Here is a 24,356-nt window from a genome sequence, read left to right as displayed (position 1 = left end):
TTAGAACATCAGAATGAACACCTATTTGGAGAAAACAACAAGAAAACCATTAATTAGTATCACTGTGAACATGGAAATGACTGAGTGCATATTGAAGCAGTTAATTTTCCTTTTAGTTTATACTATCGATGGAGAGACACAGGAGGCAGCTGCCAGCGGCAGCAGCAGAGATGCAGGGAACATGGTTTGTGTTGAAGCTGAACTGGTAGGAGCTGCTCTTCTCTACTCTCCAGGACACAGAGGGATTTACTAGGACAGACAGACAGATACGGTTTAAGTAGGGAGAGAACCAGGTTTGCGTTGACGTAAAGGGGAGGGGATGTATAAGAGGGTTAGAGACACTGCAGGACCATCACCACTATTACTGGACACAACCTTTGCAATCTGAAAACTCAGAGACCCTCTTTCGGTTATCTTTTTGAATGGGTGGGTGGGGTAAATATGAAACAATACATTTACAGCATTAGTTAATACTTGTGGTGAATTAAACATATTTAAGACGCTACTTTTGTTTTGACAAACTAAAGCATTTTTAATCAACGTCCATATCATACATTTTTCTTGTAATATTTATTATCAGAGCCTTCATCAGTACTGGTCTTTATTTTATTCATATGGAGAGAGAGTGCCCCTGTTGGTGCATCAACAACACTAGCACCATGTATTTAACAGGTGTATCATTGTGTTATTATTTGATACATCATTAGAATTGTTCCTCATGTATCTCCTTGTCATGGTCTACTGGTCATACCATACGTGTATCTCTGTGTTTGTGCACGTCCTTCCTTTCTCTACCAGATGGTTTTTGTACAGCTATTCTCATTAGTTAAACCATAGTGAGTCTCTAGCACAGTAATACACTGCAGAGTCCTCTGGCTTCAACTGGCTCATGTGCAGATAGAAATTAGTGCTGTCCTTCGATGCAGTGAATCGGCCCTGTACTACCGGGGCATTGCTCTTGTAAGTGTCAGAATAATAGTAAATGATCCATTCAAGTCCTTTTCCAGGTGCTTGGCGGATCCAGTGCATTCTAGTACTGCTTAGAGTAAATCCACTACAGGCACATGTGAGTTTGAGGGACCCTGCTGGAGTCCCCTGGACTGACTGTTCAGCCTGTGTGAGTACGACCTGACAGTGGACACCTGAGGAGGGAGAGGAATGTCAGATCAGTCAAGGAGTCACATCAGTATCACATCAACACAAGTTATGCTGATCAGACTATAGGCAGGAACTCACAGGAGGCAGCTGCCAGCAGCAGGAGCAGCAGAGATGCAGGGAACATGGTTTGTGTTGAAGCTGAACTGGTGGGAGCTGCTCTTCTCAATTCTCCAGGACTCAGAGGGACGCACTAGGACTCTCAGATACAGAGAGGTTTTATATAAGGAGAGACAGGAAGGGGGGCTAGGTGAATTTTGCATAAGGAGAGGATGGATATGTAACATTAATGGGGATATTAGTACAAACGAATGTATTTAATAACTGTGGAAGCTATAAACACTCTGTTGTCCATGTAAAAAGACAGACTTATACTGGCAGATAATGTTGAGCAGGACTGTGATACAATGAGTTTTACGTTCTGCCAATGTTTTTGGTACCATAACCCAGAAGTGTCAATGAGTTTTGAGTAGATGGTACACAGCTATGACCGGAAGTGACTTTTACATCACAGGTTAGGAGAATTTACGCAGCAGGTTAGGAGAACTTACGCAGCAGGTTAGGAGAACTTACGCAGCAGGTTAGGAGAACTTACGCAGCAGGATAGGAGAACTTACGCAGCAGGTTAGGAGAACATACGAAGCAGGTTACGAGAACTTACACAGCAGGTTAGAATTAACACAGCAGGGTTGGAGAATTAGGTTAAGGTTAGGAAAAGGTTTAGGTTTAGGGTTAGCTAAAATGCTGTCCTAACCTGCTACGAAAGTGACTTCCAGTCATAGCTGTACTCTATCTAGTCACAACCATTTTGGTCTCCAGTTTTTTAGTTGTATATATTTTAATTTATAACATATTTTTTGTTATTTGAATCTTTTTGATAAAACATGTTTCGAGAATTTTCAATCCCAATGATTATATCTAAACAATTATTTAAGCTTTGACCAATCCCCGAGGTTTGTAAGACCCTGGGTTTAATAATAATTAGGCAAAGACTCGGCTTCTGCAAAAGGTTCGTAGGCTTTATTCAGAGAACATTCTGAAGTCAAAAATGCAAATATAGTCATTTTATACTTCCCACCCCCACCTACATACACAGACAGTTTTATCACTTTTCTACCAGCCTTGGCAGTTTCTCGCAGTTCCTAGATTAGAGAGGCCTTGGAAGGGCCCTCTTTCCTGTTAGCTTTTTCAGAGTCATAATCTGTTTCAGGGTGGAATTCTTTAGTCATTACTTTAAACATATAAATTCCCTTATCAATACAGAGCTTAGACCTTCTCGTTCTCTATTGGTGAGGCCACCATTTATGAATGATTAAAACATGTAGTGGATCATGAATTAGTTCATTGAATGTTTTAATAGACATCAATTAGAATACCATCAAGGTCTGGAGTCATCATTCTGGAAGGAGTATAATTGGTAAACAATTCAAATACTAATTTCCAGTAGAGCCAGTGATAAGTAGGGCTTGTATTCATTTACACATTTTATATTGAGGAAACATCTCTGTTCTATGTGATTTAATGAATGCTATTATAAAATGAATCACTGGAGAATTTTTTTTTTTACTGCTCTGTTGGTGGTTTGTATCACTGTGTTCAACGAGGACAATAATACACAGCTGTGTCTTCAGTCTGGAAGTTGTTCCCTTGTAGAAACGCTGTACTGCTTGAGCTGTCATAGCTAGAAGTGATCTTGCTCTTTAGTGAATCTACACTAGAAGAACTACTACTGCATGTATAACGAACATGCTCCAAAACTTTGCCTTCAGCTTGTCATATCAGTGAGGACAGTTAGAATATATAGAAAACCCAGATAATTTGCAGGAGATGCTGAAAGACTCTCCTGGTTTTATAACCACTGGATCAGGCTGGATGAGTTCAATATCCCAGTAGACACCTGGAAGGAGAAACACATCAATACACAGCATTGTCAGTTTTCATCTGAAATTAGAAATGATCAATCCAGAGTTGTAATAAATCTCCATTTGTATTAACAGAGAGATTCACAGGAGGCAGCTACCAGCAGTAATAGCAGAGATGCAGGGAACATGGTTTGTGTTGAAGCTGAACTGGTGGGAGATGCTCTTCTCTACTCTCCAGGACTCAGGGGGCCTCTAAGGACAGACGGACACTGTTTAAGTTGGGAAACAACTAGGGACTGGGTTTGCATTGACATAGAGAGGTGAAGGGAGGGAGCGGTATACTGTATTGGTGGGCATAGTGAAGCTCTTAATAAGTCTTAATAAGCGGGTCCACAGTTTGGAGTGTGTGAGGTTGGAACTTGTGATTATATATTATATTATGTAGAAGGTTGGAGCAAACATTATGTCTAAGCCAATAATGTTTTTACCCTGTCAAAGTTACCCATGTTGTGGACAGACAGCGGAACCCCAGCCAACAGCCAATGGAATCGCATGGCGCGAAATACAAAAACAACTCAAATACCACAATTCAATTTTCTCAAACAATCAACTATTCTACACCATTTTAAAGATAAGACTCTCGTTAATCTAACCACATTGTCCGATTTCAAAAAGGCTTTACAGTGAAAGAAAAACATTAGATTATGTTAGGAGAGTACATAGACCAAAATAACCACAGCCATTTTCCAAGCAAGCATATATGTCAATAAAACCCAAAACACAGCTCAATGAAGCACTAACCTTTGATCTTCGCGGAAGAGCTTTGATATCTGCCACACCCCCTTTGAAGCAGTTGTTGCTTTCTAGAAGGACAAAAGCATGCAAACATTTAAAAAACGATATGCTACTTTATCTACTTTATCTACAAAATATCTTGCACAACTAGCTAAATTAGTTTTATCACTTTACACATATATTTGGGGTAATTTGCCTGATGATGTGCAAGTGGAGGGAGTCTCATTTCATACAAATGCATTTTCGTCCACATTGCTTCTCCTCGACACCTCTCCTTGATTACCTTTGGCCTTAAAAGAACAAAGCGAGAATGACCCACTTTGTGTATATTGTCAAATGTTGCTTTGTTATTAATTAGAGGTTGTTTTTTAAGTGTTGTGATCAAGTTCAATATGTAATGTAATTTTCTGGGTGCACAGGCTTTTGCACAAACCTCATCGGACATTGACAGTCAAAGCCGTTATGCAGTGTTGCCTCTAGCCTTTTGGGGGCCCTAAACCAGATACCAAATGTAAAAAAAATAAAAAATGGTCGGGGGGCCCCTAACAACCACATAGTCTGCGTATAGGAAAAGGTGTCTCTGTCCTTATCGTCAGCTTATTTAATTTAGGTGTGTGAGATCAGGTGCGTTAGCAACATCTTGGACATTGTAAAATATTACTCCTACACACCTGTGCATGTTTATTGTCGTATTTTTCTAGGCTATCTCAAAATCATTTCAAGAAAAACTCAAGGCCCTATTCATGAAGCATAGACAGTGTTTCTGATATAAGGACATCTCATATTAAAGCATACATTGTTTACCCCAGTTGTTTGAAGAGAAGGGTTAGTGAAGTGTGTCAGGGGAGTACAACAGTTTGTACATGTTTCACAGCCTATCTCTATGTCTGAGGGGTTTTTGTACAGCTCCACCACACATTCACATCACTGTACCCAGCGTGCACAGTATTACACAGCAGAGTCCTCTGCCTTCAGACCAGACAGATTCAGATGTGTCATGCTCACTGAGCTGTCATTGGTCAGTTCAATCCACCCTTCTAGGGTTTTGGTATAGCCTGCTGCTCCGGTATTGGTATTGATCCAGCCCATCCATTCCAGTGGTTTCTTGTATCCAGTTCATATCATAGCTTATAAAGGTATACCCAGTTCCTCTGCCGGAGAGGTTGAGGCTTTTTCTGGAGTGGACTGGAGGGAATGGACTCCATACTCTGACCATTTAAACCTGATGGAGAGAAAGAGAGAGGAATCAGAGGGAGAGGAGAAAGGAGAGAGTTGGAATATTGAGAAAAAACATGAAGGAGCAATGGAGATAGAGGTTACAATGGAAAATTGTCTTCAGTCTTTGCTCAGCATCAGAACAGTTGATAAGGAGTAAAACCAGACAGAGAGAGAGCAGCAGAAGCTCATTTTTTTACTCATTTTTTTATTTATTTTACCTTTATTTAACTAGGCAATTCCATTAATAACAAATTCTTACTTACAATGACGGCCTACCAAAAGGCAAAGGCCTCCAGCGGGACGGGGGCTGGGATAAACAAAATAGATAGATAGATAGATAGATAGATAGATAGATAGATAGATATACTGTATATAATATATATATATATACAGTATATCTATCTGTTTCTCCCTACAGTGCTCCTGCGTCCTCCGTCAAGCACCTTCAGCTCCTCGATGAACTGGCTGTATCCTGTATTGTCCACTACCCGTCCTCCTTGAGAGAACATTCTAGCCTCCATGTTCCTCGCCAAGCTCTCGAAAAACTCCCTCTGATTAAGGACTCTGTCGCTGGGTCTTCTACCATACAGTTTGATGCCTTGGAAAGAGTTATCCTGAATCCCTCTGGCTGAGTTGTGTGTGTCACCTGGCTCCTCTGCCATTGCACTGAACACCCTCGCTCACCCTGGTGACTGCCCTGTGTGCAGTAATAATTGTGCAGTCTCTCTTTTGGAGCTCGGGTGACAATTCAGATAGTTCTTGAAGTGCATCACACATATGGCTTAGATTGTTAACCTGTTGGGGGTAGGGGGCAGTATTTACACGGCCGGATAAAAAACGTACCCGATTTAAACTGGTTACTACTCTTACCCAGAAATGAGAATATGCATATAATTATTGGCTTTGGATAGAAAACACCCTAAAGTTTCTAAAACTGTTTGAATGGTGTCTGTGAGTATAACAGAACTCATATGGCAGGCAAAAACCTGAGAAGATTCTGAACAGGAAGTGGCCTGTCTGACAAGTTATTGTTCATCTTGGCTCTTTTTATTGAAGACTGAGGATCTTTGCTGTAACGTGACACTTCCTACGGCTCCCATAGGCTCTCAGAAGGCGGGAAAAAGCTGAATGATATCGAGGCAGCCTCTGGCTGAAACACATTTGCGCTTTTGGCAAGTGGCCGATCAGAGGACAATGGGCTTAGGCGCGTGCACGAGTCGACCCCATGCTTTATTTTCTTTAGTCTTTTTACCTAAACGCAGATTCCCGGTCGGAATATTATCGCTTTTTTACGAGAAAAATTGCATAAAAATTGATTTTAACCCGTTAGGGCTAGGGGGCAGCATTGACACGGCTGGATAAAAAACATACCCGATTTAATCTGGTTACCACTCCTACTCAGTAACTAGAATATGCATATACTTATTACATATGGATAGAAAACACCCTAAATTTTCTAAAACTGTTTGAATGGTGTCTGTGAGTATAACAGAACTCAAATGGCAGGTCAAAACCTGAGAGATTCCTTTACAGGAAGTGGCCTGTCTGACCATTTCTGGAACTTCTTTGCCATCTCTATCATTTACTAAGGATCTCTGCTCTAACGTGACACTTCCCACGTCGTCCATAGGCTCTCAGAGCCCGGGAAAAAAGAGAATGTCGTCATTCCAGCCCCAGGCTGAAACACATTATCGCCTTTCTCAAGTGGCCCATCAAGAGACACTAGCTTATGCGCGTGACCCCGACCGCCCCGCCTTTGGGATTTTTTCCTCTGTTTGCCGAAAAGGAGATTCCCTGTCGGAATTTTATCGCTTTTCTACGAGAAAAATGACGTAAAAATTGATTTTAAACAGCGGTTGACATGCTTCGACGTACGGCAATGGAATACTTTGAATTTTATTGTCAGGAATTGCGTCAAGCGCGACACTTCTTTACTATTTCGGATAGTGTCTGGAACGCAACGAACAAAACGCCGCTATTCGGATATAACGATGGATTATTTTGGACCAAACCAACATTTGTTATTGAAGTAGACGTCCTGGGTGTGCATTCTGACGAAGACAACAAAAGGTAATGACATTTTTATAATAGTAAATATGATTATGGTGAGTGCTAAACTTGCCGGGTGTCTAAATAAGCGAGCCCGTGATGCTTGGGCTATGTACTTAGAATATTGCAAAATGTGCTTTCACCAAAAGCTATTTTAAAATCGGACATATCGAGTGCATAGAGGAGGTCTGTATCTATAATTCTTAAAATAATTGTTATGCTTTTTGTGAACGTTTATCGTGAGTAATTTAGTAAAATGTTAGCGAATTCCCGTAAGTTTGCGTGGGGGGTATGCTAGTTCTGAACGTCACATGCTAATGTAAAAAGCTGGTTTTTGATATAAATATGAACTTGATTGAACAAAACATGCATGTATTGTATAACATAATGTCCTAGGGTTGTCATCTGATGAAGATCATCAAAGGTGAGTGCTGCATTTAGCTGTCTTCTGGGTTTTGGTGACATTATATGCTGGCTTGAAAAATGGGTGTCTGATTATTTCTGGCTTGGTACTCTGCTGACATAATCTAATGTTTTGCTTTCGTTGTAAAGCCTTTTTGAAATCGGACAGTGTGGTTAGATTAACGAGAGTCTTATCTTTAAATGGCTGTAAAATAGTCATATGTTTGAGAAATTGAAGTAATATGATTTTGAAGATTTTGAAAATCGCGCCACAGGATGGCAGTGGCTGTTACGTAGGTGGGACGAATTCGTCCCGCCGGTCCCATAGAGGTTAAACAGCGGTTGACATGCTTCGAAGTACGGTAATGGAATATTTAGACATTTTTTGTCACGAATTGCGCCGTGCTCGTGACCCCTCTTTACCCTTTCGGATAGTGTCTTGAACGCACGAACAAAACGCTGCTGTTTGGATATAACTATGGATTATTTGGGACCAAACCAACATTTGTTATTGAAGTAGAAGTCCTGGGAGTGCATTCTGACGAAGAACACCAAAGGTAATAACAGTTTTCTTATAGTAAATCTGACTTTGGTGAGTGCTAAACTTGCTGGTGTGTCTAAATAGCTAGCCCTGTGATGCCGGGCTATCTACTGAGAATATTGCAAAATGTGCTTTCACCGAAAAGCTATTTTAAAATCGGACATATCGAGTGCATAGAGGAGTTCTGTATCTATAATTCTTAAAATAATTGTTATGTTTTTGTGAACGCGTTTATCGTGAGTAATTTAGTACATTTTTTGTAAATTCACCAGAAGTTTGCGGGGGTATGCTAGTTCTGAACGTCACATGCTAATGTAAAAAGCTGTTTTTTGATATAAATATGAACTTGATTGAACAAAACATGCATGTATTGTATAACATAATGTCCTAGGTGTGTCATCTGATGAAGATCATCAAAGGTTAGTGCTGCATTTAGCTGTCTTCTGGGTTTTTTGTGACATTATATGCTAGCTTGAAAAATGGGTGTCTGATTATTTCTGGCTGGGTACTTGCTGACATAATCTAATGTTTTGCTTTCGTTGTAAAGCCTTTTTGAAATCGGACAGTGTGGTTAGATTAACCTGTTAGGGCTAGGGGGCAGTATTGACACGGCTGGATAAAAAACGTACTCGATTTAATCTGGTTACTACTCCTGCCCAGTAACTAGAATATGCATATAATTATTGGCTTTGGATAGAAAACACCCCTAAAGTTTCTAAAACTGTTTGAATGGTGTCTGTGAGTATAACAGAACTCATATGGCAGGCCAAAACCTGAGAAGATTCCATGCAGGAAGTGGCCTGTCTGACAATTTCTTGCCCTTCTTGATTATCTCTATCCATTACAGAGGATCTTTGCTGTAACGTGACACTTCCTACGGCTCCCATAGGCTCTCAGAAGGCGGGAAAAAGCTGAATGATATCGAGGCAGCCTCTGTGCAGCCTCTGTGTGTCATCTTCATCAGATGACACACCTAGGACATTATGTTATACAATACATGCATGTTTTGTTCAATCAAGTTCATATTTATATCAAAAACCAGCTTTTTACATTAGCATGTGACGTTCAGAACTAGCAAACTTCCGGGGAATTCGCTAACATTTTACTAAATTACTCACGATAAACGTTCACAAAAAGCATAACAATTATTTTAAGAATTATAGATACAGACCTCCTCTATGCACTCGATATGTCCGATTTTAAAATAGCTTTTGGTGAAAGCACATTTTGCAATATTCTAAGTACATAGCCCAGGCATCACGGGCTCGCTATTTAGACACCCGGCAAGTTTAGCACTCACCATAATCATATTTACTATTATAAAAGTTTCATTACCTTTTGTTGTCTTCGTCAGAATACACACCCAGGACTGCTACTTCAATAACAAATGTTGGTTTGGTCCAAAATAATCCATCGTTATATCCGAATAGCGCCGTTTTGTTCGTATGCGTTCCAGACACTATCCGAAATAGTAAAGAAGTGTCACGCGCAGGCGCAATTCGTGACAATAAAATTCTAAGTATTCCATTACCGTACTTGAAGCATGTCAACCGCTGTTTAAAATCAATTTTTACGACATTTTTCTCGTAGAAAGCGATAATATTCCGACAGGGAATCTCCTTTTCGGCAAACAGAGGAAAAAATCCCAAAGGCGGGGGCGGTCGGGGTCACGCGCATAAGCCAGTGTCCCTTGATCGGCCACTTGAGAAAGGCGATAATGTGTTTCAGCCTGGGGCTGGAATGACGACATTCTGTTTTTTCCCGGGCTCTGAGCGCCTATGGACGACGTGGGAAGTGTCACGTTAGAGCAGAGATCCTTAGTAAATGATAGAGATGGAAAAGAAGTTCAAGAAATGGTCAGACAGGCCACTTCCTGTAAAGGAATCTCTCAGGTTTTGACCTGCCATTTGAGTTCTGTTATACTCACAGACACCATTCAAACAGTTTTAGAAAATTTAGGGTGTTTTCTATCCATATGTAATAAGTATATGCATATTCTAGTTACTGGGTAGGAGTGGTAACCAGATTAAATCGGGTATGTTTTTTATCCAGCCGTGTCAATACTGCCCCCTAGCCCTAACAGGTTTTAAGTAGGGAAATAATCAGAGGGAGAGTTTGCATTGACATGGAGAGATGGTGGGAGATACAGTATATAAAAGGGTATATGTAACGCGGGTCGTACAAAGGGGACCAAGGCGCGGCGTGTGAAGTGCTCATATCTTTACTGCAATGAAACACTTAAATCAAAACGACTGACAACAGTTCCATCAGGTGAACATACACTAAACAGAAAACAACTACCCACAAACCACAGGAAAAAAAAAACACCCCTACTAAATATGACCTCCAATTAGAGGCAACGAGGAACAGCTGCCTCCAATTGAAGGTCAACCCAATAAACCCCAACCTAGAAATAGACAAACTAGAATTCCAACATAGAAATAGAAAACATAGAACAAACACAAAAACACCCCTGTCACGCCCTGACCACTCTACCATAGAAATAACAACTTATATTGGTCAGGACGTGACAGTATATTAATGGACACAACCTTTACAATGTGAAAACTCACAGACCCTCTTTAGATTATGTTTGTGATTTTACCACGTGAAACTAAATAATTTGGTTAATCCACGTGTTCATAAAACTCTTTGGCATACATACATAGGCAACAAAAAAGTAGGTAATGATGAATGATAAATGTTCAACAAAAAAATTTAAGGAGCAGCTACATTAATATATTTTTTCTAAAAGAACACCTCTAGATGAATGATTCATATGAACTGAAATATTACATGATACTTCAAAACATTGCAGATCCTCCTCAATTAACTAAAGTATTGAGACATCAGTAAAATTAAGATAATGGAATATCTTTTGGTGTATCAACAACACATCTAACAGGTGTGTTATCGCTGTGTCACTGTGTGATGATACTGTATGTGAACATCTATCACGGCCAGCTAATGTTTGTGCATACAATTGTGCAAGTACATCCTTTCTATTCCAGATGGTTTTTGTATGGCTTCCAACATTAGTTTAACCACTATGACTCTCTAGCACAGTAATACACTGCCGTGTCCTCACTCTTCAGGTTGTTCATCTGTAGGTACAGCTTACTGCTGGAGTCATCTCTGGAGAATCTGGTGAATCTACCCTGGACTGATTGGGAGGAAGAGATTGGACTACTACTGTAGACGTGCTAATAAAAACAATCCACTCCAGGAGTCTGTCATAAGAACGGGACCAAGGCACAGCGGTTGTTAAGTTCCACATATTTATTTCAAAGTGAAACTTAGGCAAAAACAATGAATCAATAAACAAACAACAAAACGTGACTATGTGGTGCTACATGCACAATACACAAAACACAATATCCCACAAACACAGGTGGGAAAAATAGCTACTTAAATATGATCCCCAATTAGAGACAATGATCACCAGCTGCCTCTAATTGGGAACCATACAAAATACCAACATAGAAAATATAAACTGGAACACAACATAGAAATTATAAACTAGAATACCCCTAGTCACGCCCTGACCTACTACACCATAGAGAAACAAGGGCTCTCTATGGTCAGGGGCGTGACAGAGCCTGTCTGATCCAAGCAATCTCATAGCTTCTGAATGTGAACCCAGATGCTGTACAGGTTAGTTTGTGGGATTCTCCAGGCTTTTTAACCACTGGTCCAGACTCAGTCAGTGTCTGACCATGAACACCTGTGGAAATAGAAAGCATAGACATTGTTGAATATAAAAGCTAACGTGTCAATTTATTTCCTTCATAAACGTATAATGAGGATGCACATCCACACCTGTTAAATAGACTGTCAGTAAGAGTATTACTGTGGTAGGAAACATGGTGATCTGTTTAGTTCTCTAAAGGTAGTTGAGACAGTCCTCAGCAGAAAAAGCCTTCAACAGAGGACTGGAGAGTTTTGCATGAGCTCCTCCTCACTGGGAGGACCAATGTGGTGGCTAATTTCTGCATTACCAAATGAGGAGAGTTACAAACTTCACACACATATCAGTTATACTTAAAACTACATCTTTAATAATTAAGATGCTTTTGCAAAAGCACTTGACCTTCAATGATGCCATTGAAAAGTGATTACACAAAAGTACAAAGATCTTTTATACCCAAGACCCACCCCTCTCAACGTACATGACGAACAACAGATCTTAGGAACAGTTCACAAAGGTTAAGTTCTGTATGAAAGATATCTATAAAACATAGTAGACAGCAACTGCTGTATCAACAGTGTTCATTGTATAGACCAGTATCTGGTCCTCCTACCCCAAACTGGAACCGTCTCTCCCTGGTACAGTATAGAACAGAACCATTAGCTCATCCAATGGCATAAATCAATTGACAACTCTAGATACTCACATCTCAAGTAAACCCCCTCTGTACTCCACTCCTGGACAAGCTCACTGAGGGGAGTGAGCCTCTAGGTCATACACAATCCCAGGATAAGTACAAGATCTAGAGAGAGGACATACAATGGTCCCAGACACTGCCATACACCTCCTCACAACATAGAAAAGGAGGGAGTGACTTCCGCACAGACATTGTGGAGACAAGTAATTGGTTCCCCATTAATCACGCCATCTCTTCACATGGTTTAAGAATAGGTAAAGACACATTCACATATGAAGACAATGTTTCATTCTGACTTCTCCCCTCTCTGGGCCCCAAGTGACTGAGCCCTAGCTAAGGGAAAAGTACAACTGTCAACACCAGAGTCCAAAAGGCAAGCCATCCTAATGACAAGTATCTCACATAAGCATATTATGCTAATAAAACATCTTAATTATCTATGTAACCCAACTAATTCTGATTCATCCGCCACACCAATCAAAGGAAGCTTTGATAAATACCCACTGATCAACTGGTAGGCCATCTTGAGATGTTCTGTTTTGATAAGATTTGTATTCTTTTTGTATTTTTATTTAACCTTTATTGAACTATGCAGGTCAGTTAAGAACAAATTATTTTTACAATGAATCACCCACACCATTATTTACTCATGTCTTATTTGCAAGATACAGATACTGCTGTAATAACTCTGATCAAGAGTTGTCAGGACATTTTTTTTTTAAATAACATAAAAATGAAGCTTTATTTTATCAGGGCGTCAAACTGAGACCAAGTTGTCTTTTACAGATGAGCCAAGAATTACCTAAATTACACAATTCAAAATATACATACAAAATGCAAGCGTAAAGAAAAACAAACACATTCATCATTTAATTTCAGTACGGGAAAAAAACAAATGTATGAAATGTATGCCTTCACTACTGTAAGTCGCTCTGGATAAGAGCGTCTGCTAAATGACAAAAAATAAATGTTAAAAGGTGCTCAGTCAGCTTTCAAAATTGCCCTAGAGGCACCTGTCACGTCCTGACCAGTAAAGGGGTTATTTGTTATTGTAGTTTGGTCAGGACGTGGCAGGGGGGTGTTTGTTTTATGTGGTTCAGGGTTTGTTGTTATATGTGTTTATGTAGAGGGGTGTTTGTTTAGAGTATTCCGGGGTTTTGGTTATGTTCTATGTTGTGTAAATGGAAATACACAACATAGATAGATGGTGTATACACTCACTACTTACTGTAAGTCGCTCTGGATAAGGATAAGAGAGCTCTGGATAAGAGCATCTGCTAAATGACTAAAAATGTAAAAAATGTAAAAATGTAAATACTGTACAGTACATTACTACTGTCTCTGGAGATGGTGAATCTGCTCTTAAAAGAGGCTCCAGAGTTGATGGATCCACCACCTCAGATTATCCCAATCCACTCCAATGTTTTCCCTGGCTGCTGTCGTATCCAACCTGTACCTTAGTCTGTCAGGGCATAGCCAGAGACTTGGCAAGATAGTTTCACTGAATCTCCAGGAGGTTTGAGTAGAACAGGGGAGGAGGTCAAACTAATGCTGTGTAGATCTGAAAGAGATGGGAGTGTAGAAAAAAGAGCGATGAGGGGCATTCATCAAAAACTACAGCATGTCACAATAGCAAAACAACTGCATTGACTGGATTCAGAGGTATGTGATGTTTCTCCCCAATCTCTCAAATGTTTGGTGTCCTGTATCTTAAAGTAAAATAAAGAATAAAATCTCCCCACTTATATGGCAGGAAGGCCAGGAGGAGTAGGGATGTAAGAAACATGTTTCTCTGTTGTATGGCAGACAGTGTCTGTCTGGGTACTACCAGACAGGGTGGTTGCAGTGATGAAGGTTCTGTCAGAATAGGTCATTGATATAGCAGAGGGAGGGGGTTTATTTGCGTACTGTCTGTCCTACAAGGAGAGGTGTCTGATGCATCACTGGAAGCATTATATATGCATAATGTGTTCATGATATTTTGCACATCCATCCGTACATACATGTATTTATTTTCTTGTTTGTACATCATTGTATTTTACATTTGTGTGACTGTCCATGTCTATCAGTGTTTTGTTACTTGTTATGTATAGTGTTTTTCTGTGGACCCCAGGAAGAATAGCTGCTGCCTCTGCAAAAGCTAATTCGGATCCAAATAAATAAATATACAAATAATACATGTTGTATGTGTAAATAATGAGTTCCAGTTGTGGCGGGGATGAACTGTGTTGGCATGGCACCATCTTTTGGCCAGGGAGATGAACGCCTACGGTATGCCTTTTGCTTGTCATAATGTTATCATTTCAGTAATTGTGGTATGCTACCGCATGTTTTGTTCCAGAACCTAGTGGCAAGACTAGTCAATATTTTGTGTCACAATTTAGCATAAGTTGTCCTATTATTTTACGTGCATTTGACATATTGACTATCTGTCCTCTAATTTAGTAACAAAGGAGATGGCTAGACACTCTCCTTGGGTATTTTATGGATAAAACATTTATTTTCCCATTGACTTTCATTCTTTATATTCTATAAAGTTTCTCGCAAGAGGATGGGTTTTTGTACAGTTCTGGTCCTGGTACTGTATAGGGAGACCTGACAGGGAGACACTGAAACAGCAGTAATAATGTGTATTCTGATGATCACCTTTATTAAACTGTTCTCCACTGTGACAGGTTATGAGGTTATAATAATGTAGTGGCGATTGTTGCTTTGTGTTTTTTTATTTTGCACGCTTAAGGAGTGAGGTTTGCCTGGTCATGCTTCAGAGGATGCATGACTCGACCTTCGCCTCTCCCGATCCCGTTGGGGAGTTGCAGCAATGAGACAAGACTGAAATTGGGAGAAAAAGAGGGTAAAATACAACAACTAAATTATAATAATGGAACACATTTTTCTGAAGTTTTACCAAATTATAATGTGATAATTTGACAGTTTTGAAATTACACTTCTGGGAGATGGTTAGAAAAGGCCTCAGTTATGGGACACAAATGACATAGATATTTTCTTGCGTTGTTGGTAAACAATGACCAACATAGAAATTCAAAAACTAGAACTGAACATAGACATACAAAAACAGATAAACACCCCCTGTCACGCACTGACCACTCTACCATAGAAAATAACAACTTACTATGGTCAGGACGTGACAGTACCCCCAAAGTTGCGGACTCCGACCGCACCTACCAAACATCAACAATAAACCCCCCCCAAAAAAAAATTAAAATCAAAAACACAAAGGGAGGGTAGGGTGGGTGAATAATGTCTTATGGCGGTGGCTCTGGTTCCGGGCGTAGTACCCCACCGCCCGCTGATTCCCCCTGCTTCTGTATGTCCGGAGGAACCAGACCATGGATCATCGGACCGCCAACCGCCGCTGAAGACTCTGGGCTAAAAGCCGCCGCTGAAGACTCTGGGTTGCAGACCACCGCTGAAGGCTCTGGGTTGCAGACCACCGCTGAAGGCTCTGGGCTGCAGACAAGCGCTGAGGGCCGAGTGCTCACAGCAGGCACTGGCTGTACCGGGTTATGGATGCGCACTGGAGGGAGAGTGCGTGGAGCAGGAATTGCTCTCACCAGACTGGGAAGACGCACTAATGGCCGAGTGCTCACAGCAGGCACTGGCTGTACTGGGTTATGGAGGCGCACTGGAAGGCGAGTGCGGGGAGCAGGAACAGGACGTCCTGGACTGGAAGGCGCACTGGAGGCCTGATGCGTGGGGCTGACTTTGGAGGCGCCAGACTAGTAACACGCACCTCAGGGCGAGTGCGGGGAGCAGGAACAGGACGTACTGGACTGGAAGGTGCACCGGAGGCCTGATGCGTGAGGCTGGCTTTGGAAGCGCCAGACTAGTAACACGCACCTCAGGGCGAGTGTGGGGAGCAGGAACAGGACGTACTGGGCTGGGCAGGCGCACTGGAGGCCTGATGCGTGGGGCTGGCTTTGGAGGTGCCAGACTAGCAACACGCACCTCAGGGCGAGTGCGGGGAGCAGGAACAGGACGTACTGGGCTGGGCAGGCGCACTGGAGGTCTGGAGCTTATGGCTAGTTCAACCCATCTTGGCTGAATGCCAACTCTAGCACGGCACCTGTGAGGAGCTTGCACCAAGCGCACCGGGCTGTAGATATGCACTGGCAACACAGTGCATATCTCAGCATAATATGGTTCTTGCTTGATCACTCGCTCCCCACAGTAAGCATGGGGAGTTGGCTCAGGTCTCCAACCTGACTTAGCAACACTCCCCGTGTGCCCCCCCCCCAAAAAAAAATAAAAATAAGGTGCGGACCAAGATGCAGCGTTTGTGTTCCACATATTTATTATATTCGTGAAACGTGATGCAATACAAAAATACTTAAACTAACCAGAAAACAACAAACCGTGACGCAGAGAGGGAAAAACACACTACTCAAAATATAATCACCCACAAGGACAGGTGGGACAAACATCAACTTAAATATGGCCTCCAATTAGAGACAACGACAACCAGCTGCCTCTAATTGGAGGTCATGCCAAACAACAACCAACATAGAAATACAAAAACTAGAACTGAACATAGACATAGAAAAACAGATAAACACCCCCTGTCATGCCCTGACCACTCTACCATAGAAAATAACAACTTACGTGACAGGGGTTCTCATGTTCTCATGCGTTTTAACTACTTTGCAGATATGAAACAGACATTCATAAAATCAGTCAAAAATATAAAATTCACAGTTTATGGTTCAAAACCAACTTTCTAAGAGGTTTTAAAATAGGTTATGTTTGACAAAAAATGTATAAAGTTCAATAAAACATTGTTGGCAGAATAGATGGATGCAGTTCAATGCATGATTCATGTTATTAACCTGTCATGTTGTAAATTACAGCTGGCCTGGTGCATTGTTTGCTGCCTCCACCCATTCGGGATACACTGTTTCAGTTTCAATGACTCAATATTTTGAAAAAAAACTGATGACTGTAAGTAAGGAATGTCAATACAATCAAACTAGCAAGGCAGGGATCGCAAGTCAGTCATAACATGGCTAATAGGCCAGCGCATGTGTCACACAAGGCCTGCGGGCCAAATAGGATACACAAGCGAGTATGAATGAGGTAATAGTTGAGTCATCTATTACAGCCTGATGCGCTTGCATCAGTGAATTCTACTTCAATTGCGCTGCTTTCGAGTATCCAGGTAACTCAGAGGGAAAGTATACAGACACATGCCAAAGTATTAGCTAGGCTACTAAAATGTTGCAGTCAGTTTTAAAAAGCTTGACAAAGAATAACGAAAAAACTAAACCTGCAAAAAATCCATGCAAAGGAGAAACGTAGACCTATTACAGCAACATTTGAACAATACGCATGCTACTCAACTACAATACATTTTGACTGCACCATACAGCAATGCTGCATTAAACTGCACCGGGGATCCATGCAGTGCACATTTTTTTAAACATGTTTTATGTTTAAGTGTTAAACAACCTATAGCTACATTTTTGTTATTTGGAGTTATTAAATACTTTTTGATTTGGGTCACAGAATATTATGTACATCTGCAAGCATAGCAGCAATGACTGGACAAATATTATTTATCTCTTTTGTTTTAATGTTAAAATGCTACATACATCATCATATGTACAGTATAAAAAGCAATTTGTTTTCAATTAAAACAATGACCAGTTTGGGTCGCAGTTGCACGTGTTTTTGTAAAAACAAATAGGCTATATCTGGCCTGCGAATTATAATTTTTTTCAATATGTCCCGTGCGCTGATTTAGTTTGACACCTCTAGGCTAGCGTATTTAGCTATTTATTTAGCAAGCTAAAACATAGAGCCTAACATTATCTAGTTTGCTTCTGGAGGATGTCATGTCATTGAAGGAGTGGATGATTTAACAACTATTTCTCCTCAGGGAATATTGTTTTTCGGTGGCTACAGCTTGAGCTGCAGGTGTCATTTGGTTACCTGGAAAGAAATGTTATTCACTTTGCTAGCTTAGCTAGCTATGCTGAACTTGAACTACTGTTATCCACAGTTAGCATATCTCTTAGTTGTCAATTAAATGTATTTGGCATCGATCAAATGAGCAGGTAGGCAGGTAAGTTCCCCATTCAGTTGTCAAAATGTGGGTTGGGACAAGCATGCATTGGCAGGCAAGCTACAGAAGGACAAGCAGGCTACTATTCCCCATCGTTTTTCAGTGCAATTTTGACAGCCAACAAGCTGAAAAGGTTTGAGAGGGTTTATCTAATGTTCCCTCATTAGATTTTAGCTCATCTGGCTCTGGCTAACATTAGTTGTTGATTTTGTTGTTGATGATGTGCATAGGCATCTGAGGGAGAGAGAGCTTACCTTTTCATGGTTGTTTGATCAATAGGACTGTGAAGTTCCCAAATGCAGAAATCCTTTCAGGTGTATTTTGTGGCTTTTGGCAAATGTGTTCTAATGATCTAAAGTCACGCTGTTGCTACAGCCTGTAAACACACAGTCCAGTTCAAAGTGAATGATGGCAGGCCCATGTGGCAAATTGCTAATTTGCATATAGGCCTACTGTAGCTTTGATTGGCTATGGAGCACTCCGGTCCTGGACAGGACAGATGTTTTTATTCAGTTTTATTTACTGCAGTGTCTATTAATTGTCCAAATGTAAGGTTGCATTCCCACTCTATATTAATATAGAATTTTCACAAATGCCTGACCAAAATGCCAAATGTTCCCAAACATTCTATGAATTTATGAAAACGTGAAAATGACCATATCTAAGTGCTTGCTTGTCAGAAAAAAAGGTGTCATATTCTTCCTGGTGTTGTATATGAACATATTTTAATAAGATTGAATGTTTCTAAAACACTGTCAGTTCCACTTTAAAAACATCATTAGAATTGTGCCTCATGCATCCCCTTGTCATGGTTTATTGGTCATACCATACGTGTGTTTGTGCACGTCTTTTCTCAACCAGATGGTTTTTGTACGGCTACTCCCATTACTTTTACCATTGTGAGTCTCTAGCACAGTAATACACTGCAGAGTCCTCTGGCTTCAGCTGAGTCATGTGCAGATAGAAATTAGTGCTATCCTTCGATGCTGTAAATCGTCCTTGCAGAACCAGGGTATAACCATTGTCACTGCTAGAATAATAGTGAAGAATCCATTGTAAACCCTGTCCAGGTGCCTGGCGGATCCAGTGCATTCTGTAGCTGCTTAGAGTAAATCCACTACAGGCACATGTGAGTTTAAGGGATCCTCCACTGGTCCCCTGGACTGACTGTTCAGCCTGTGTGAGTACGACCTGACAGTGGACACCTGAGGAGGGAGAGGAAAGACCGGTCAGATCAATCAAGGAGTCACATCAGTATCACAGCAACACAGGTTATACTGATCAGACTACAGTCAGGAACTCACAGGAGACAGCTGCTAGCAGCAGCAGCAGAGACGCAGGGAACATTGTTTGTGTTGAAGCTGAACTGGTGGGAGCTACTCTTCTCTACTCTCCAGGACTCTTAGATACAGATAATTTATATAAGGAGGAAAAGAGGGAGGGAAAGGAAGAGGGGATAGGTGAAATTTGCATAGGTAGGGGCAGATACAGTAGATTCAAATACTGGGAATATTGCAACTGTGCAAGCTATAAATACTCCGTTGTCCATGTCAAAATACATACTTATACTGGAAGACAATGTTAGACATGACTGTGATAAAATTAGCTTTACATTGACAATATTGTTTGTATCATAACTCCAGGAGTGTCAATAGGTTTAGGTGGTATACAACTAAGAACGGAAGTGACTTTTTCAATGCAGGTTTGGATAATTTACACAGCATGTTAGGAGAATTAGGTTAGGAAAAGGTTAAGGTTTAGCTAAAGTGCTCTCCTAACCTGCTACGAAAAGTAACTTCCAGTCAATGCTATGCTATCTAGTCACAACCATGTTAATGGTCTCCAGTTTTTTGTTGTTGTATATACAGTGCCTTCGGAAAGTATTCAGACCCCTTGACTGTTTCCACATGTTGTTACGTTATAGCCTTATTCTAAAATGGATTAAGAAGAAACATTTCCTCAGCAATCTACACATAATGAAAAAGCAAAAACAGTTTTTTGACATTTTTACAGATGTAAAAAAAAAAAAAAGAAATACCTTATTTCAGACCCTTTGCTATGAGACTCAAAATTGAGCTCCGGTGTATCCTGTTTAAATTGATCATCCTTGAGATGTTTCTACAACTTTATTGGAGTCCACCTATGGGAAATTAAATTGATTGGATATGATTTGGAAAGTCAAACATCTGTCTATATAAGGTCCCACAGTAAACAGCGCATGTCAGAGCAAAAACCAAGCCATGAGGTCAAAGGAATTGTCCGTAGTGCACCCTGACAGGATTGTGTCGAGGCACAGATCTGGAGAAGGGTACCAAAACATTTCTGCAGCATTGAAGGTCCCCAAGAACACAGTGGCCTCCATCATTCTTAAATGGAAGTTTTGAACCTCCAAGACTCTTCCTTGAGCTGGCCGCCCGGCCAAACTGAGCAATCGGGGGAGAAAGGCCTTGGGCAGGAGGTTATCAAGAACTTGATGGTCACTCTGATAGAGCTCTAGAGTTCCTCTGTGGAGATGGGAGAAACTTCCAGAAACACAAACATCTCCACAGCACTCCACCAATCAGGCATTTATGGTGGCCAGACGGAAGCCACTTCTTAGTAAAAGGCACATGACAGCCGGCTTGGAGTTTGCCAAAAGGCGCCTAAAGACTCTCAGACCATGAGAAACAAGATTGAACTCTTTGGCCTGAATCACAGCCAAAGGTGTTTCAACAAAGTATTGAGTAAAGGGTCTGAATACTTATGTAAATGTGATATTTCCATTTATTTTATTGTAATACATTTGTAAAAATTTCTATAAACCTGTTTTTGCTCTGTCATTGTGGGGTATTGTATGTTTGAGAAAAAAAACTATTTAGTAAATTTTAGTGTAAGGCTATAATGTAACAAAATGTGGAAAAAGTCAAGGGGTCTGAATACTTTCCAAAGGGACTGTATTTATATATATCTATTTAATATAGACGGACATGCAACGGAACAGGGACAGCGTCTGGACATTAACACGTCACGACAAACAATGCTACTATAGGGAACAACACAGAGGAGCAGACTCCATAGACAAACAATGGCAGTAGAATGGCCTTACTGAAGAGCTCAGTGACTTTCAACGTGGTCCTGTCATAGGATGCCTCCTTTCCAACAAGTCAGTTCCTCAATTTTCTGCCATCATAGAGCTGCCTACTGTCAACTGTAAGGGCTGTTAATGTACAGTTAAGTGGAAACATCTAGGAGCTACAACGGCTCAGCCGTAAAGTGGTAGGACTCACAAGCTCAGAGAATGGGACCATCGATTGCTGAAACACTTAGCGCGTAAAAATCGTCTTTCCTTGGTTACTACCTAGTTACAAACTGCCTCTGGAAGCAATGTCAGCGCAATAACTGTTCGTCTGGAGCTTAAGATCAACATGTGCAATGCCAAGCGCCATCTGGAGCGCCATTGAACTCTGGAGCAGTGGAAAGATGTTCTCTGGATTGATGAATCACGCTTCACCATCTGGCAGTCCGACGGACGATTCTGCTCTTAGCGGAGGCCAGGAGAATGCCAACTGTAAAGTTTGGTGGAGGAAGAATAATGGTCTGGGGCTGTTTTTCATGTTTCGGGCTAGGCCCCTTAGTTCCATTGAAGGGAAATCTTAACTCTACAACATACAATGGCATTCTAGACAATTCTGTGCTGCCAACTATGTGGCAAAAGTTTGGGGAAGGCCCTTTCCTGTTTCAGCATGACAATGCCCCCATGCACAAAGCGAGGTCAATACAGAAATGGTTTGTTCGAGATCAGTGTGGAAGAAATTGACTGGCCTGCACATAGCCCTGACCGCAGCCCCACCTTTGGGATGAATTGGAACGCCGACTGCGAGCCAGGCCTAATCGCCCAACATCAGGGCCCAACAACACTAATGCTATTGTAGCTGAATGGAAGCATGTCTCTGCAGCAATGTTCCAACATCTAGTGGAAAGACTTCCCAGAAGAGTATAGCAGCAAAGGGGGGACCGACTCCACATTAATGCCCATGATTTCGGAATGAGATATTCGATGAGCAGGTGTCCACATACTTTTGGTCATGTAGTGTATGTGCCTTGTGTTGATGTACAAGTAGTTCTGTTGTTTTAACTCTCAGGGGAATATTATACTTCAGTAGATGTTACTCTGTTGTACTGATACTCTACTGCCTTCTGTTGACTCTGCTGCCAGTTAGATTCTCTGAGGGGTTTTTGTACAGATCCTCCACTCACTCACACCAATGTGCCTGTCTTGCACAGTAATACACAGCAGAGTCCTCTGCTCTCAGACCAAATAGCTTCAGATAAACCATGCTGTTAGAATTATCTCTGGTGACTTCTATACTTCCTTCAATATTTTTTGAATAGATCGTTTTGCTGGCATCATAGTAGATTAATCCCATCCAGTCCAATGCTTTTCCTGCAGGTTGTCTTATCCAGTGCATGCCATGGCTACTAAATGTAAAGCCAGATCCCTTACAGGAGAGGCTGAGAGTATCTCCAGGCTTTTTCAGGACTGGACTAGAGGGAATGGACTCCATACTCTGACCATTTAAAGCTGATGGAAAGATAAAGATACAGTAGAAGAGGCGGGTAAAGAAATTTAGGTTATAACAAACTAACGTCAAAGTTCAGTCATTAAGAACAGATGATAAGGAGTAAAACCAAGCAGAACTCACAGGTCAGACAGAGAGAGAGCAGCAGAAGGTAGAGTTTTCCCGTCATACAAAGGGTGAAAATATGAACTCAGCTGCTCCACACAAGACAACAAGTCAGGAGCAGAACATAAGTATATATGAACTCTGAGGGATCTGTATTTACATCATGATGTCATGGGGGAGGGACTGATGACTCTGAGGTCAGATGTCAATTTATGGCTCATCATTAGGGCCATGGGTTGTCCTTTATCACATGACCTGACCAGAAAAAAGTTGGTCAGTTCACTTAGTCAGAAAAACCTCCAGGCCCTACTCATCACACACATAACTGACTCAATGACTGGAGTAACTGTGGGGGAACATGATGATTTTGTCAGGATTTAATTTAATTGTGGACTCGTATGGCATATGCTGTATAGACATCCATTTGTCAAGGAAATAATTAATATGTATTGAAAAGCCAATATATAAAGGGCATGGGTGACAAACACAGTACAATACTGTTCACAGGACCTGTTTCCAATGGGGCAGTTAAGCAAAATCAATAATAAAACAAAGAGGCCATTTTACATTTATACTTTCTGTCATGAATGAACACTGCTTAATGAGATTCAACACCTCACATACCCTGTACTTTTTTTTGTTTATGCATACATGTGTATATATGATGTAATTAAGCAATAAGGCACAAGAGGGCGTGCTATGTGCTCAATACAGTGACAGGTATTTGGCGTTGTTCGAACCAAAGCGATAGCCCAGGCGTTGCTGATGCTTGTCAAATCTTACAATGCGTGGATAGGTATTTTACCTATCCGCTAACCACATTGTATGTTATAGAAATCTATATAGAATTAGGAATTAGTCATTTAATAGGATCTCTATGGAAATCTGTCAGTCGATGACACAGTCGATGACGTGGCACGCAACCATTGGTTGATGCATGCAACATCTTAGCAGGGGAACGTGAAAATTCTCTCTACAGGGGAATTTGCATTTTAAAAGTGAAACAAATCTTCTGAGGTCTGACAGGCAGACAGCTAGGCTTATTTTAACCCCTGCTATACCAAACTAAATGCTAGGTTGGAGGCAAGGGGAAATATTGTGCGAGTTGAGATAAATACAAGAGATGATTCAGACAGCATGATATTCTTATGGAGGTGCAGTGATCATTTTCAGATGGAACTGTCAGCAGGCATTGGTATGTCT

At 41.0% G+C, this 24,356-nt stretch overlaps 2 gene segments (V, D, J or C); both read right to left on the bottom strand.

Moving 5' to 3' along the window:
- Window positions 1-822: 822 nt before the first annotated feature.
- Window positions 823-1,355, bottom strand: LOC106596752 (Ig heavy chain V region-like). The segment is given in 2 exon segments: window positions 823-1,142; window positions 1,237-1,355. Coding segments are annotated over 2 exon segments (366 nt in total).
- A 17,769-nt stretch (window positions 1,356-19,124) lies between these two features.
- LOC106596206 (Ig heavy chain V region-like) lies at window positions 19,125-19,893 on the bottom strand. The segment is given in 2 exon segments: window positions 19,125-19,694; window positions 19,794-19,893. Coding segments are annotated over 2 exon segments (357 nt in total).
- Window positions 19,894-24,356: the final 4,463 nt, after the last annotated feature.

This window comes from Salmo salar, unplaced genomic scaffold (assembly GCF_905237065.1).
Source record: "Salmo salar unplaced genomic scaffold, Ssal_v3.1, whole genome shotgun sequence".
In the NCBI taxonomy this organism is placed as follows: Eukaryota; Metazoa; Chordata; class Actinopteri; order Salmoniformes; family Salmonidae; genus Salmo; species Salmo salar.
The sequence above is the reverse complement of the archived record's forward strand: the minus strand, read 5'-3'. Positions and strand labels throughout refer to the sequence as shown.